The sequence below is a fragment of the Carassius carassius genome, chromosome 26, assembly GCF_963082965.1.
Source record: "Carassius carassius chromosome 26, fCarCar2.1, whole genome shotgun sequence".
Lineage (NCBI taxonomy): Eukaryota > Metazoa > Chordata > Actinopteri > Cypriniformes > Cyprinidae > Carassius > Carassius carassius.
The window spans coordinates 6,461,702-6,479,526 of NC_081780.1; the positions used below are offsets into that span (position 1 = coordinate 6,461,702).

Here is a 17,825-nt window from a genome sequence, read left to right on the forward strand (position 1 = left end):
ACATTAATATTAAATAAATAAATACATGTATATATTAGTATATATTATGTATATATTATTAATTTGAACTACAAATTTTGCCATGTTTACAGTATAATTATTACAAGGACAGTCGTTCTTGACAGAAGGATTTTGGGCAATATTTCACACCAAAAACCAAACACACACACACACATAATTTTCTTAAGAAAATCTTTTTATAATATATTATAAAACAGTTTGTATTATTTATATTTGACTTTTTCAATACATTAATTTTTTTACACATATTTAATGAGAGAGAGGGGACAGAATTCACAATATTGTTTTGAACTATGTGCTAGAAACCAACATAAACATCCACTGGTAGAGAAAACACACATTTGTGTAAGCATACGTCTGCATATTACCCATATATTGCACGATAATCCATATTAAACTGCGTACATCCCAGGATGGCTGTAGTTATGTAGTTGCGCAGTTAAAGAACTACAAATCCCATGCAAGCCATTTGAAAAAAAAAGTCAGCTTCCGCGCAACTCCATCATCGTCCAATCAAATCCCACGCCCTACACGTAAGCCCCTCCCCTATCTACTTCTGTTTTACCTCCCCTTCAGTTCTCCGATGCCTGCGACGCCATATTGACGAGAAACACCCTTTCTCAAAAACGCCTGAAACACTCTCTCCGCCAGAATGTTGTACCTTGAGGATTACCTCGAGAGTGAGTATATGAGCTATTTTAATGGTTCTTGCTTATATTAGAGAGGCTAGATGTCTGAGAGGGCTGTTTTGTGCGCGTGAATGCGTCGCAGCCGTTAGCCTGTAACGCGCCTCTGTTCTTCTCCCGGCAGTGATCGAGCAGCTACCCATGGATCTCCGCGACAGGTTTACGGAAATGAGAGAGATGGACCTGCAAGTGCAGAGTACGAATTCAGTTTAAGCTCACAATTCTGCTGTAAAACATCACCTCTGACCTTGACTAATTGCAGAAATCCTTTCGTATTAGTGGGGATATGTTTGGCGGATTTGCATACATATATAGAGCATGCATGCATTATGCACTCACTTCACACCAGCATGCAACATCATGTTGGAAGTCCAAGTGGAAGTTAACCTATATGAGTGTAACTCAGCCAAGGTAAAGCTTGGGATTCGCATGCATTAATAAAAAAAAACAATAAAATAAATTATATATATATATATATATATATATATATATATATATATAATAAAAAAAAAATTACTTTTTTTTTGTACCGTCCACTGACTGTCAATACCTCACTACTTGTATGAATTAGGCTCTTCATAGTCTTCATCGCACAGTTTTTGCTATTATTTGTTGACCATTATAGGTTTTCCATGAAGTTTAAGTTGTGAGTATTTGATCTGCTTAGTAACTAATTTTAATTATTAATTAGAACTACTAATTAATTTAGCCATGTTTATAGTACATTTATTACAAGGACAGTCGTTCTTGACAGGTTTCGCCACTAATCTCATATCCAAGAACATGCCCAGGTAATAATTCACACCAAAAATAAATAAATAATTATTAATTATTTATTTTTTTATATATTTATAGCAACCCTTTTTTTTATAAATTTTTTATTGTTATGTTGAGGTGAGTGTGACCCCCCCCCCCCTTTCTATTAATTGCCTCGCCTTCAATTGTTATGGTTCATGGATCACCCTTCATGGGTGTTGAACCTACAACCTTTTAATGATCTAGCCACTAGGCTACACCACTTCCTCTGTTGAAAGATTTAATTGGGTGATCTGACCATAGGCTCCACAGGAGCCAGTGTGTGTGAGCTGAGTGTTGGGTTCTTGACTCATTCCTGCCCCTGTTCTTTTGTTCAGATGCGATGGATCAGCTAGAGCAGCGGGTTAATGAGTTCTTCACTAATGCCAAGAAGAACAAGCCTGAATGGAGGGAAGAACAGATGGAAATCATTAAAAAGGTAAAGAACAGATGCTGTGAACCTCAGTTGATCCATGTTTTACTATTATTAATAACAGTTGTATTAGGTAGAATATTGATACTGGAATTCAAATGTGACATTTTTAAAGGAAACGTTCACCTGAAAATTAAAAATTGCTCAAATGTACTCACCCTCAGGTCATCCAAGATGTAGATCAGTTTGTTTCTTCATCGTAACAGTTTTGTAGGAATTTAGCATTACATCACTTGCTCACCAGTCGATCCTCTGCAGTGAATGGCTGCCGTCAGAATGAGAGTCCAAAACAGCTGATAAAAACATTACAGTAATCCACATGACTCTGGTCCATCTGTTAACATCTTGTAGATTGAAAAGCTGTATGTTTGTAATAGCTCCATCCATTTGTTTCTAAATTCAACCCATTGTTTCCATCTAAACTGCACGTCCTCTTGAGATAAAACTGCATCCTCCAGTGTAAAGCCTTTTTTTCTGACTGTAAATATTAGTGATAACAACCAAAGGAGTTATGAATAAGTTGGTGGATTTTAGTATGAGGAAATTTTACATACAAATATTCATCTTTCTGTTTCACAAGATAATAACTGATGGACTGGAGTCATGTTAATTACTCTATTCATGGATTATGGTGATGTTTTTATTTAGTTGTTTTGATTCTCATTTTGACGGCACCCATTCACTGAAGAGGATCCATTAGTGTGCAAGTGATGTAATGCTACATTTTTCCAAACTGTTCAGATGAAGAAACAAACCCATTTACATCTTGGATGCTCTGAAGGTGAGTGTATATTTTAAAGTGAACTGCTCCTTTAATCACTGATGGATAGGTTTGCAAGTGAATGGTCATGAGCACATTTTTTTTCTTTTTCTGTTCATCAGGACTACTATAAAGCTTTGGAAGATGCAGATGAGAAGGTCCAGTTAGCCAATCAAATTTATGATCTGGTGAGTAGCAGGGTTTCCACTAGGTGGCAGCACATCATAGATAGTGAATAAGCCATGGCTCTAAGGCAGGGGGTGGCAACCTATTTATTTTTCTGGATAACCACTGTGCCAACCCCCCTTTTTAATGTATTCTGTATTTAAACGGTACATACACTTTTTTAAAATGATATGATAAAAAAAAACCATTTATGCAAATAGTTTCTGAATATTTTTTTATAATTTTTTTTTTACTTTTCAAAAAAAAAAGTGAATAACAGATACACAGTGTGCCATGTGTGTGTGTGTGACAAGGCCAATTGATTAAAACAGTTCAGTATAATCACCGTTAATGCGCTGCTTTAATTAATGCATATACACACACACACACACCACTCACACACACAGATCTGAGATCGTGTTGTGCAAAAAGTAACATTCTGAAGCTCATAAACTTGTCAGTGCTGCCACGCGACTTTTATTAATCGATACTGAATCACTACATTATATTTCTCAACAACAAAATCGGCAAAATCGCTTCATTGTTTGTAGAGAGAGACAGATGCAGAAAACTTACACATCTCTCTCTCTCTCTCTCTCTCTCTCTCTCTCTCAAAATGGCCATATTTGAGAAAAGTTTTCATCACTGGATATAGCTGTCGGTCATTTAACATTTCTATCGTGAAATGTATTATTAAAAGTTGACTTATATTAAATGATTTGCAGCTTCATCTTACCTCGCTCTCTTTAACATTCAACTGACGCTTCTCGCTCTGCTTCTGTGAACAGTAAACCCCGCCTACTTTGATTTGATTGGCCATCTCAGTCATTTTGACATTGACGAGCGCTGTTAGACCACTGAGGCTTTGATCTGAAGCGCCTAGTATGTGCAGCGTTCTCGCGCATCCATAGACTAGCGCAAGTTAATTCTCACACTTAAATAGTATTAATAGCTCCTAACAGACTGTGTGACTATGAGAAGTTATTCCCTCAAAATTTATGTCAGTGCAGTTTTCCCTATGGCTCGTGTGCCAGCGATTAACCCTCTGCGTGCCACTGTTGGCATGCGTGCCGTAGGTTGCCGACCCCTGCTCTAAGGAATGCCGCTACTTCTGCTGTTTAAGTTATAAACGCTGGTTGCTTTTCGTGTGCTTTAATTCAAGTCTCCTTTGATTAGGAATGTATTTTATTTTAGTCAAAATGTATATAATAGTACATAACCTTGATCCTGGTGAGAGGGTTTAATGGATTTCTGCTTCCTGCTGATGATGGGGTCTCTTTATGTAGGTTGATAGACACTTGAGGAAGTTGGATCAGGAGTTGGCGAAGTTCAAAATGGAGTTGGAGGCAGATAACGCTGGCATCACAGAAATCCTAGAGAGACGTGAGTGGCACCTGTCAATCACCTTCTTCATAGATGGTTAAAGGGCTAATTTAAATAATAATTAAAAGCTAGGAATTACCTCTTTTACGCTTTTAAAGATGTGATGTTTTAATGTGTAGCAAATAAAATACTACTTACTGAGTCTTTGGAAAAGTACCTTATAGAAAAAATTAAAGGTAGTCTGCAGATGTTTGGGTTCATTTCAGTCAACTGATCATGTTATGGCTTTGTGCTGATTTGAAATCGTTCACCTGAAATTTAGTTTTACGTTTTCTAGGGTCACTTGAGATGGACAGCCCCTCTCAACCTGTCAATAACCACCACTTGCATTCACACGCCACTGTGGAGAGTAAGTCTGTTCCAAGAGAATGTCTGCTCCTTGTTTCCTGCTTCAGTGCTCTTACCTGTTTTGTGTGTCTTTGACAGAGAGGAAGTACAGCACGCCAGCACACCACACTACTGAACACGTACCAGAGAAGAAGTTTAAGTCAGAGGCCCTTCTCTCCACACTCACGTCAGACGCTTCTAAAGAAAACACACCGGGTAAAACACACATGCTCTGTCTTATGAGTCACCATATGAAAACATGTCAGTCACAACAGAAAGATATTTTTAAAGAAAGTAAACTTTTTTCAGGCATTTGGCAATATTTTAGTTTATCTTAATATTTACACTGCTGTTCAATTGTTTGGCGTCGGTAACTTTTTTTTTTAACTTCCTTAGGCTCACCAAGATTGCATTTGTTTAAAAACATTTTTATAATTTAAAATCATTTTAGTATTTAATTTTAAATTGAATTTAATCCTGCTGAATGTGCATGTCTTCAGTGGCACATGATCCTTCAGAAATCATCCTTATATGCTGATTTGGTGCACAAGAAGAAACATTTCTTATCATTTTATAGTTGAAAACTTTAAATATTTGTAAGGTTTATTTTTTGTAGAAACTGCGATACATTTATTTCTTTTTTTTCCTGGATTCTTTGATGACTAGAAAGTTCAAAAGAACAGAATTTAATCTAAATAGAAATCTCTTGTAACATTATGAATGTCTTTACTGTCACTTTTAATTATTTTTTAAAAATCCTTAATCATTGTTGCCAAATGCTAATTCAAAATTATTTATGTAAGAACTAAATCTAAAAAAGGAATTATAATAATAATATGTTAAATGAACACAGGAAAGAATGACTATTTCATCTTGTTAATTGTTTACCAATAAAACTATACATGGTGATAAATAGCAAAATTTACTTACATTCCTGTAAACATTTTGATGCTAGTAAACACTCTCATACATGCATTTTGTGAGAGAGGATTGTTAAACCAATCTAACGGCACATTCTTTAGGGAACATTAAGAATCATTTTATTCTTCACAGTAATTTCCTGCAAAATCATTATAGGGCTGCAACTAACGATTATTTTGATGATCGATTAATCTGTCGATTATTTTTACGATTAATCGGTTTATGTACTTATATTTTAGTTTTTTCCATTTTTCCCCCAAAGTAAATTATTAATAAAGGGTCTTTATCATTCAGCATAGATTTTTAAGAGATTTTAATAATTTTGCATTGTCATATCCTCATCACAAATATACCTGGAGTTGTTTTATTATGTGTTAGTGATCCCTTGTCAAACTCTTCTGCAATCAAAACACTGACCCATACTCTAGCAAATTTCACAAGGAGATTTCAAATAATGTTTTCACCATGGCAGTCCTTAGAGCTCCTAAAGTAGTTTAACATCCCGAACAAAGCTTATTAAGGAATCTTTCAGAACATATTTTCACGAAGAATAAGGATAAAACAGAATAAGATTGCAGTGCGTTGTATTTTATTATTTACTGGGAAACAGCTTTATAGCTTATGCTGTGAAATTGTAAACAATCCTTCGAATAAAGTGCCAATGGCATGAAACCTTAATGGAACTCACAATTTAAAGTAAAATCCATCAGAAGGTTGTCCAGAAAAAACGGACACACAAAAAACCTGCTGTGTGAAAAAGAGCAGTGAATACTTAGAAAAAAAAAGTGCATTTCAAATATCTTTAAACATTTACCTCTCTCATTCAGTCATAATTAGGCTGCACGACTGAATTATGAACTGGTAAACGACAAACTGATCACAGAACATGTTTGTAAAGCTTTAAATGTTAACTGTTAAAAAGCAATGTTATCAGCTTTTACAACTAAACATTTGCAAACAACATTGTACTGGAGAATCTGCACAAATAAAAGGCTTAGGGGCCGTTCACATATCGTGCCTGAAACGCTAGGCGCACCCATAGACTGTGCGCACCGCTTTCTCCTCCTTTCCAAAGCGCTCGTGCAGAAGTGCCCCTGAGGCGTCTGCCTTTGCTAAGCAACCATGACGTGCTCTCTCCTTGAAGACGCGGAAATTTCAGCAAAGGATAAATGGATTTGAAGCTCTAAAAATCGCTTGCAGTAGCTCTGCTACTAAATTTATTTCAAAATGGGAATCCATATACAGCTATGATCAGCTGTTCCTTCATCTTGGCTGAGCTTTAAAAGTTGTTACGGGAAAGGATGAAGCTGATTATTTAGTTCTTGTCACATGACCCGCGGTGCGCTTGCTGCATTCTGAAAAGTTGAAATGTTTTTAACTCGATGCGGTGCGCACGCGCCTGGAAAAACGGGTGCGTCGCGACCGCGTCGCTTCCATTATGGGCGCGCATACTGCGCGCCTACATTGGAAATAACGAACATGAGCGCGCAAAAGACGCGATATGTGAACGGTCCCTTAAACAGTTCAGTAGTGCAGAGTTTACAGGTTAATCTTCTTTTTTGAAGGCTCAAAATAAAGTACTCCCACATCCTGCTGAATGCTGCAGAGACGCCGTTCGGGAAGCACGTGACATAAAACGAGGCCAGCTATTGGCTATTCGCTACTTCTCCTGTTGTACTTGCTGAGTAAATCCTCCGGTGGCTCATTACTGCCACACTTTGGTCACCGCAGATCTGAAATATGCACGAAATAAGCCGCTTACGGCAAATAAATTATTTAGCAACGAATCGATGACTAAATTAGTTGACAACTATTTTAATAATCGATTTTAATCGATTAAATCGATTCGTTGTTTCAGCTCTATATATATATATATATATATATATATATATAGCGAATATTCAGTATAACTGCAGCCCTTATCCTAATCACAGTATCAAGGGAAATAAACAACAACTATGATCTGTCGTAATGCTGCTGCACTTATTTTTGCTGAGTGTGCTAACTACTGAATGGTTCAGAAAAGTGAGTGTAATGAGATTAGTTATGAGTCATGTTGGACAAGTGTTTCTGTTCATGTATGAAATGGTATTTGTGTGTGTTGCAGGCTGCAGAGTGAACAGCACGTCCTCTTCTAACAGCGTGTATAACGTCAACTCCTCCCAGTCGCTTTCCTCATACAACCTGAGCCCACTTCCTGCGGGGCCCGCTGCTGGGGCGGGGGCCATTTCTATGGCAGCAGCTCAGGCAGTGCAAGCCACCGCACAGGTAAAACCACCGTCCCCCCTCTTCCCCTCTAATTCTAGATCTCTTTCTACCCCCTCCTCCCTTCACTTCCTGTTTCAACTATTTTTGGCCTCTTAAGGGTCCTTTTTACCTCCCATGTTATTTTTTTGTATTTTTAGGTAATGTTTTCCTGGCACCCTGCCCATGTTAATTTCAGCATTTACTATACAGAGGCACTTTGATATTGTTTCTCGAGGAAAATCATATCGACACAGTTTTCATTAAAAACTCTCGTTTTGTATTCCCATGAGACTCCTTTACATCAAAAAAGCTTAAAAGATACAAGCAACTGTAATAAGATATTGACACCCTAAATATTTTTGGCAGCTCAGACATAAAATATTTTACAATTTATTACATAAAATGTATACATTTTATTATATATTTCAACCTTTTTTGTATGTTGTTTTTTGTATTTCTTTTATTATTATTATTCATTTCATCAACAGTTTAGTCCCTTAATATAAAAATATTATGTATTATACTATATATATATATATATATATATATATATATATATATATATATATAGGTTGTTGACATGACATGGCATTTTCAGTGCCTCACAAGATAAAAATGAATATAATGAATATTGACATTATTTAAAATGCTGTCAGTTGTTAAACATTTATTTGTCTTACATAGAACTGTTGTTAAAAAAGCTGCAGTTATTCGACTTTAAAAAATGTTAAGCCAAATGTCAAAATTGTTCTATGGTGTGACTATCTCTGGCATGGTTCCGTAAATAACAACTTTTATAAATGAAAAAGAAAAACATAACATTTTTACTAAATCTGGCATAATTGTACATGTCTATTTTAGCAAATGCCAATATTTTTTTTTCATCTATATATGTTTTTGAAAGTGTAGGAACTTGATACATTTTGTCTCAAAAACCATGTCCTTTGGTGGGACACCATATCCTGATTTTAAATCACCCAAATCCAGAGAAAACTTTAATTAGTGCAAGGAATCCATTCATGATCGTAATCTGTGACGTGCACATGGACAAATTTTTGTCTTAGAATTGTTCAAATATTTTTTCCCAACAATGTTTTTAATTGATTTTTCAATAAAACAAACAATAACAAAATTCCAAATATGCTACTCAAAGCAGCAGTAATTAAAATAATACAGAATAAAAATGTCACACTCAAAACATTAATACTTGTATCCTCTTATTTCTTAAGGAAATCAATTAAAGGTGCCCACATCTCTTCAAATTGCTGTGCTTTACCCCTTGTAATGTACGTTAACTTCTCTAAAGTAACACACATTGCCATCTCCTTGATCCAAAAGTGTGCAGAAGATATTTCAGTCTCTTTCTAACTCAAAGCAACCTTCCTCTTGGCCTGCAGGAGGCCAAAGTTGATAAGAGTCCTCTGATTGTCATTGATAGAAAGATGATCTGGGTATATCCCCAGAATACAGAGTTTTGCAATGCACGGTATTTGAGTTTTTGTGATGTTACTTAAGGTACAGACAACCATTTTACAAAAAAATTACCAATTTAGGGCACTCCCATACACAGTTAATTAAAGTTTCCTTCTCAAGTAGAATTATTGCAATTTAAATTATGCAAATGTGTTTTGCAAACTGCTAATGAGGTTGTTAATTGACAGAAAAAGGCTGAAACATCCTTTAGGGTGACAGAAAATGTCCTCCGGTGTCACACCATTGGACAAAAAAATGTCACACCAGAGGATAAGGTCTCTTTAAAAAGCATTTAAAATAATTAAGATTTGTTTAACTCCTTTTTATTATTTTTGATCATTTTCAGTGTTCTTAAATCCAATAATCACATTAATTAAACTATTTTTATTTTTTACTTTGACATTTTTTTAAATGAAATAAATGTTTTGTTGTTGTTACAAAAGCATGATATTGTTTATATCAAAATTAAACTTACTTTTTCTTTTGACGTTCAAAATTAAATAGAAATACTTTAATAACTACCATTTCTGTACTATTTCTTCCGCTCTACAAGCGCCTCCTGCTGGCAGAGAATTAATTTGCATATTTATGCCGCCACATATACAAGTCTTTGGGAAACAGTGATATATACATAGGAACTTGAAAATTTCTTTAATATTTGTGTGCATGTTTTTCAGATGAAAGAGGGCAGGAGAACATCCAGTCTCAAGGCCAGTTATGAAGCTGTCAAGAACAATGATTTCTTGGGGCGGGAGTTTGCTCTGAGTCGGGACACCAGCAGTTACTCGTCTTCTGCACTGGCTAACACACTCACACAGCCCCTCATGTCCAACAACGGCTCAGACTCTCGCACTGGACGCAAGACCAAGTAAGACCCGCACTGTTTCCATATTCATTTATTTGATTCCTTAATGAGCCACCCAGACACATTTTTGTACACTGTGCCTCCTCTCAAATTTTATACGTTTGATCTGAAAACACTTTCATGCTTGGTTTTTCAGAAGCAACACTAAGTCTTCCAACCACCAGTCCTCTTCATCCTCCTCTTCCTCTTCACTGTCATCCTGCTCGTCATCGTCAGCATTGGCTCATGAGCTGGTACAGACCACCATCACAGAAACTGACACCAGCAGTCAGGTGGACTGGACCTACGACCCCAATGAACCCAGATACTGCATCTGCAACCAGGTGTGTTCCTTTCACATCTCTCTTACACAGCATTCCAGCAACACCAATGTTTCTACTGCACTTACTGTGATTCAGATATTGAATTGATTTACTATTACATTGATTCACTAATTCTAATGATTTGGGAGCACTATTTGCAAATTACAAAGCTCTTTTGTGGCTGTAATGTTTCAAACATTAAAGCTGTTAAGCTCATGTTGGTTAGACAGGTTAGTTAGTCTAAATTTCAATTGCTCTGAGGTTCCCTCAAGAAATTTCCTATTCCCTTTTCAATGTTTCTACTTAATGGAAAAAAAATCATATATATATATATATATATATATATATATATATATATATATATATATATATATATATATATATATATATATATATATATATATATATATATATAACGTATCATTTTTTTTCCCTATCCCTTTAAAATAATTATTTTATTTTAAAAGGTTTATTCCTTTAAACAATTGCCAAATATGAACAGAACAAATGTTTTGAAAAGGAACAAATTCAGTCTCTTGAGCTATTTTTAACTATCCCCAATAGAGCAATATCTTACTGGAAAATAAAAAACCTGTTTAGGGAGGTGAGGTGTGTGTGTGAGACTCCTGTGAGTGTGTGTGTGTGTGTTTTAGTTTATGTGTGAGTGCAAAAGAATTGTCTCCCCACGAATGCTTTGTTTTATGGCCTCAAAGTAATATTGTTTTTGTCAAAGTATCAAAAATAGAAAAGTGTGTGTGTGTCTCTGAATAGACATCAAAGACAAAACTTGCACAGTCTTTGTTCGCAGGTGCTCACATCCATGACACTCGGCTGCAGGTGTGTATGTGCGTTTTTTGACTTGTATGTTCTGTGTTTCATTCTCTTCCTGTCATTGTGCAGGTGTCATATGGAGAGATGGTCGGCTGTGATAACCAAGATGTAAGTCAAGACTTCATCTCTAGAGACACACAGCTATGTTTTATATATTTCTAGCTCTGTCGGCTCTTGTGACCCTTGGGTAGTTACTTTATTTGCAGAGAGGACGGAAAGCAGTCATGAGTATTATTGTTAAAATAATAAGAATATATATTTATATTAATTTAATAATCATTTCCTATCAATTAAAAATATAAACTGCTATTATAAATAAAAATATAGAGCCGTAGATCACTGACAAGCTACGCAATATCGCGTTCATTATCGAAGGTGATTCATCTGTGATAATAAACACGATATTGCGTAGCTTGTCAGTGATCTACGGCTCTGTCTATTAAATGCCGCTCCATTTGAAAGCAGGTGATGGCGATTTCCTGCTAATCAGGGAACTGGCTTTACTGACGAAATTCACGTGACAATCGCATGCGATATATCGCCCATCTCTACCGAATATTTTAAAAATTCTGAAATATGTAATACTGTAATATAACAATTTATATTGAACGTAATATAATTTATTTTTTTAAATATGTTCTTAGAATTCTTGGTCATTTTAATGACGTTTTGTTTGCTGTAAGAGAAATTGTCATGTGATCCCAACACTTTCCCGTCTTTTCCCACAGTGTCCAATCGAGTGGTTCCACTACGGCTGTGTGGGTTTGACCGAGGCACCCAAAGGGAAGTGGTACTGCCCACAGTGTACGGCGGCCATGAAGAGGAGGGGAAGCCGGCACAAATAAATTCCAGATCCCCTGGCCGACCTCTTTGAAATGACTGTCGTTCTCGACTGAGAGTGTACATGTTTCATCACCATGCGATCAGGGTGTGTAGATATGAGAGAGCGATGTCGCTGTCTGAAAGATGGTGTGGCTGCTGTGTGTGTGTTTGTGTAAATCGCAGGCAGGTTGGTGTTTTTAGCTGGTGAATCTAAGCGCACACTGCCCTCAAAACTTTTCCTGTTTTTATGTTTTTCTCTTCATCTCCATTAATCGTTATGGAGACGGATGGGCAAGATGGTATTGGGAGGCCCATGTTTTTTAACATTCAAGACATTCCTCGGTTTGCCATGCGTGATGACCCTTCGCATCTGGCAGCTCCTGCTAATCCATATCTGGATAGTATGGATTGACATGAAATAGACTGGGAATTGTAGTCCTGAACTGCTTGATGGACTACAAGTCTCGAGACATTCAGCTCTTGACAAATCTTAAAGGATCCTGATATGAACAGATTACGACAGCAACAGTGACGGCTCATTGCTCGCCAGTGAACGTGACTATTTTGCAGGATTATTTGTGTGTAATGGATAGATGATGTATTGTGTTCTCCTTAAAGGACAGGATGTTTCTTATTTTACAGAGGAGATCTTAAAGTGTACAATAGAACAAATGAACAGCTGTGACCTGTGAGTATGTTTGTGTGTCTGTGTCTCTAGCTTGTGCTGCACTGATGTGGTGATACATTTTGAGAGATGTGGGCGAAAAATAAAATGATCAAGAACTTTTGGTACACACTGTCTTACAGTGCATTGTAAAAGATTGGGAAGGATGTGAGAATTGAGAGACACTGAGCTATATTCATGAAATGAGCAGAATGGATTTTTGTGTAAATCCGTCTTGAAACAGTTCCTAAGTTTTCACACTCAAGCAAATGGGACAATTTAGGATGCCATTCTCTTCGAATTAACTCATTTAATCCTAAGCCATGACAATCCATTTGTAACAAAAATGTACGTTGTGTTTGAAAGGCTAAAAAACTGTACCCATTTCAAGTTCAGACCTTCTTGTTTCAAGTTCAGACCTTCTTGTCAACGGAGCATTTGTGTAGCTGGTTTAAATGAGCAAAATTAATTAATTCCAGATATTAATTTAAAAAGGAAACGTCAAAGCTCAACGGAATACCAAAATACATGACATTTTGTAAATATTACAGTCATAGAGACAAACATAGACAGACAAATTTTGTGTTTTTAAAGTTTGTTGCATAAGCTGTTCTCGTGCTCATTCACATTGTTTCTAAATTATCGTGTATAGTGATCAGATGCATTTTAAATAATTGCTAATAACTTTATTGGCCAAAAAATGAACTTATTCATTATTTTTTTTTATTCTGACACAAAATGACCAGGTAACATTAATCGACTAATCAAATCAGCAGCACATGTGAAAGTGTGAATGAGCACTAGTCAGTTGAAATCTCTGAAAAATAATCTACAAATACCCAAGCAGCAAACTTTGCAAAACACAAAATTTGTCACTGCCGACTGTATATATATAATATTTGAGGGTCCTATGTTTACAGGTGCATCTCAATAAATTAGAATGTCGTGAAAAAGTTTATTTCAGTAATTCAACTGAAATTGTGAAACTTGTGTATTAAATTCTGGAGTCTGGAGGAAGGGTGGAGAAGCTCATAGCCCAAGTTGCTTTAGGTCCAGTATTAAGTTTCCACAGTCTGTGATGATTTGGGGTGCAATGTCATCTGCTGGTGTTGGTCCATTGTGTTTTTTGAAAGCCAAAGTCACTGAACCCGTTTACCAAGAATTTTGGAGCACTTCATGCTTCCTTCTACTCACCAGCTTTTTAAAGATGCTGATTTAATTTTCCAGCAGGATTTGGCACCTGCCCACATTGCCAAAATCACCAAAAGTTGGTTAAATGACCATGGTGTTGGTGTGCTTGACTGGCCAGCAAACTCACCAGACCTGAACCCCATAGAGAATCTATGGGTTATTGTCAAGAGGAAAATGAGAAACGAGACCAAACAATGCAAATGAGCTGAAATCCACTATCAAAGAAATCTGGGCTTCCATACCACCTCAGCAGTGCCACAAACTGATCACCTCCATGCCACGCAGAATTGAGGCAGTAATTAAAGCAAAATGAGCCCATACCAAGTATTGAGTACATGTACAGTAAATAAACATACTTTCCAGAAGGCCAACAATTAACTTATTTATTTATTTTTTATTGGTCTTATGAAGTATTCTTATTTGTTGAGATAGTGAATTGGTAGGTTTTGGGTTAAATGTGAGCCAAAATCATCACAATTAAAAGAACCAAATACTTCAGTCTGTGTGCATTCAATTTATTTAATACACAAATTTTTCACAATTTGAGTTAAATTAATGAAATGAATTAACTTTTCAACGACATTCGACTTTACTGAGATGCACCTGTATATATGCTCTCATAAATCCTGACCACAATACATGTAAACAAGATAGTGGTCACACTGTGTATTTTGAAAATATAAAATACTGTGTTTTTATATATATATATATATATATGTGTGTGTGTGTGTGTGTGTGTGTTTGTAAATATATATGCACACCAGTGAACATTTGAAGGGGATCAAAACCTTTCATTAAAGTTAACCTAATACCTACTTTGAACCTTTTTGATCCACTTAAAATGTTGACTACTATATATATATACATATATATCTGTGTGTTTGTGTATATAGAGAAAGAGAGAGTGAGAGAGATTGTAGCACTCAGATTAAAGGTTAAATAGAAATAGAAATCTCTCTCTCTCTCTCTCTATATATATATTCTATAGCTATATAATATATTGTGTGTATATATATATATATATATATATATATATATATATATATTATATAGGCTATGTAATTTTTTTTTTTTTTTTGAGAAAGATTAATATTTAACTTACGGAGGAATTTGTTTTATTTATCTTACGTTTTGTTTTGTTGACTAAAATGCATGTGCTATTTTAGCAGGGAAAATGTTGGAATTAACGCAAGCCAGGTGCGCACTTAAACAAATAAAAAGACCAGACTCAAACATCCTCTTTTTTTTCATGCTGGCTCTAACTTAAACGGTATCTACTATAGTTAGCTACTTCAATTTAAAAAGCTATAAAAAAGGAGCAGCACACAGGAGTCTGGAGTAAAAGTTACAATAGAATGAAAAAAATACTCGAACAATACATTATGTTAATGTATTGTTCAACTTTGTAAAAGTTGAAGAATTTTAAAGGTTCTTAAAAACGTAGCGCGTATGCGCGCGAGAAACCGACAACAATGAGACGCGACGCGACGCAACGCAACCGTGATGGCAGTCTCTCGCTCGTCTAGATTGACCAGCAGTTAAAAAGGACTGTAAATGAACACTAAACACGTCCTGTGTGAAAAGGTCTTTAAGTTTAATATGTTGAGAAGCCCAGCAGCCGAACCCACAACATTCGCAGTGGTTTGGTAAAGGGAGGCAGGCGCTCTCTGACAGCGCGTGAAGGAGGCGTATCATTCCTCTCAGTCATGAGGTTCCTCCGCTCGGGAGTGTTTTTAATCATCCGTGGGGCTCAGCAGCTTTAAGAAGAAGAAATAAGCCTTCAGATAAAAATTTTCACTCAGTTTGGACACCCGGGACGTTGAAACGAGACTTCACCCGCGCGTCGAATAAGTTAAAGATTTTCCACGTTCATGTCCTGAAGCGTTCCTCACAAATGTGCGCTTTAATTCCTGAGCTGCGCGTTTGAGCGCTTGTCGCTCGACAGTGCGCCGTGATCCGGAGGGATGATGTGGGGACCAAACGCGCATTCCCAATGGTACGTGTCTTGACTCTATCCAGGAACGTTTGTGCAGAAGTGGGAATGCTTTTCCGTGGGATCTGGGCGCTCCGCCGGAGGTGCTGCACTGGTCCCCTTCTGCTGCTGGGGATAGCGGTCGGGCTGTTTTATCACACTGTGTCTATGCACCGGGACAGAACTGAGTTCAAGTCCAGTCAACGGGACCAAAGGAACAAATCTGCGGTGTTTGATTATAAACTACTCCTCAAAAACCCAGAGAGACTCGTATCTCTACTAGAAGCATCACAGGCAGACAGTTTTGTAAGTATGATGTTTGAACTATTGATTGTTTATTATCTTTTGCTAATAATAATGCTGCTGCTGCTGATAATAATAATAATAATAATAATAATAATAATTATTATTATTATTATTATTATTATTATTAGGGATCATTATAGTGCAATTTCTTTTGTCTACAATATGTAGTATTCATTTTCTTACACAATGTTTAATGCATTATTTCTGCATTTAATTAAACATTTAATTCATGTATAAAATAGTTCTTTGTATTACTGAAAGAAATACAGCATTGTTTCTTTAATATAATTATTTATTAATGTATTGTTCAAGTATTTAATGTTAACTCTCATGCATAATTAAAATAACTTTTTATAATAGTAAAACATTTTAATATTTTTGATACTCAATATTACAGCATAAATGTATTCAAATGTAATTATTTATTAATGTATTTATGAGTTTGTATAATCATTGAAGGTATTATTCACTGTGTAATTAAAATAGTTTTTCATAATCCTTAAAATATTTACAATATTTAATACTCATAATATTATGATATTAATGTATTTACATTATTATGTGTATTTAATGTTAAATTGAATGCGTAATTAAAAGAACAATTTGGAATACTGAACGCAAAATAGAATATTTAAGTCATTATATTACAGGATTAATGCATTTAAAAGCAAGTTATTTATTAACTTATTATTAATGTATTTAATTTTACATATAATGCATAATTAAAATAGTTATTTATAATACTGAAAAAGTATTTATTTATTATATTTTTGAATATTTATATGCATAATATTACAGCATTAATATTTAAATGCACTTGTTTATGTATTATGTATGCAATTATTATTTTAATCCACTTTGTGTTCAATGCACTATTTGTTTTTATTTGTTATTAAAAGTTATTTTCTATTACCTTTTTCATAGTTTGATATCTGAATTTTTTATTTTTTTTCCAAGCATTACTATAGATTTCAAAACAATAGATGTGTCACTACACTTCAGCTGTTACAGATGTTCAAATCGAAAACATCATTATTTCTAAGTTCTCATCACTTTTGGAAAAGCTGTTGCTTTAGAATATTTCCCTTCTTTCAGCATGAGACCCAGTTAAAATAGCCACCGAGTATTGTTCATTTATTATGGTCGTCTTTGTTGGGGGTATTTTAGGTGGAAAAACTCAAGGCTGCTATTCATTGGTTTAAGAGAGCACATAAAGGAGGGGTTATTTATGAGTGCACACATGCTTTCGTTCGAGTGCTGGGATGATTGACATTTGCGGGGAAGTGTTATGTCAGTACGGGATAGAAAGATCTGAGGAGAGATGCCGGGAATAAAGTACGGCTGTCATGTGGGATGCCCAGCCATAGGTTTATTTACGACTTCTGTATGAGGAGGCGGAGCATGTGTGCATGCAAGAGAGAAAGAGTGCAAAGCATGGAAAAAAGTGAGAGAGGGAGAAATTGGGAAACAGATTTTAGGTCACTGAGGCAGAAGATGAGGGCAGGAAAGCAATGAGAGGTGAGAGAGATTTAGTTTTAAGCTGGGACCGCGGCAGTATGCCATCCGATAATCCCGCACTAACTAACTCCTAGCAGGAAGTCAACACTGAGAACCATGACAGCTGTCCTCAATCAGTGTGTGTGTGTGTGTTGGGTAGGATA

General features: G+C 35.8%; 2 protein-coding genes across 5 annotated transcripts in view; both read left to right on the top strand.

Annotated features, from left to right (window-relative positions):
- Positions 1 to 543: 543 nt before the first annotated feature.
- On the top strand, positions 544 to 12,823 carry LOC132105635 (inhibitor of growth protein 3-like). Of its 3 annotated transcripts, none has more exons than XM_059510908.1 (12): positions 544 to 701; positions 832 to 903; positions 1,841 to 1,941; positions 2,818 to 2,883; positions 4,147 to 4,243; positions 4,521 to 4,592; positions 4,670 to 4,786; positions 7,599 to 7,759; positions 9,889 to 10,079; positions 10,213 to 10,399; positions 11,279 to 11,317; positions 11,938 to 12,823. In XM_059510908.1, the coding sequence occupies exons 1-12, from the start codon at positions 674 to 676 to the stop codon at positions 12,052 to 12,054; spliced, it is 1,248 nt and encodes a 415-aa protein (XP_059366891.1). In that variant the 5' UTR covers positions 544 to 673; the 3' UTR covers positions 12,055 to 12,823. The 3 variants fall into 3 exon arrangements, with proteins under 3 accessions (XP_059366891.1, XP_059366893.1, XP_059366892.1); XM_059510910.1 differs by having other exon boundaries at positions 7,599 to 7,738; positions 10,055 to 10,079; positions 11,938 to 11,977; XM_059510909.1 differs by lacking the exons at positions 544 to 701; positions 832 to 903 and adding an exon at positions 929 to 1,118.
- Positions 12,824 to 15,447: 2,624 nt separating this feature from the next.
- The window catches only part of LOC132105636 (cadherin-like and PC-esterase domain-containing protein 1), a 49,533-nt gene continuing 47,155 nt past the window's right edge, over positions 15,448 to 17,825 (top strand). Inside the window, exon 1 of one of the 2 annotated variants that reach the window (XM_059510912.1) lies at positions 15,448 to 16,164. In XM_059510912.1, the coding sequence (XP_059366895.1) occupies positions 15,880 to 16,164 (285 nt within the window). In that variant the 5' untranslated portion in view covers positions 15,448 to 15,879. The remainder of the gene's footprint in view (positions 16,165 to 17,825) is intronic. The other variant, XM_059510911.1, reaches the window with a different exon arrangement.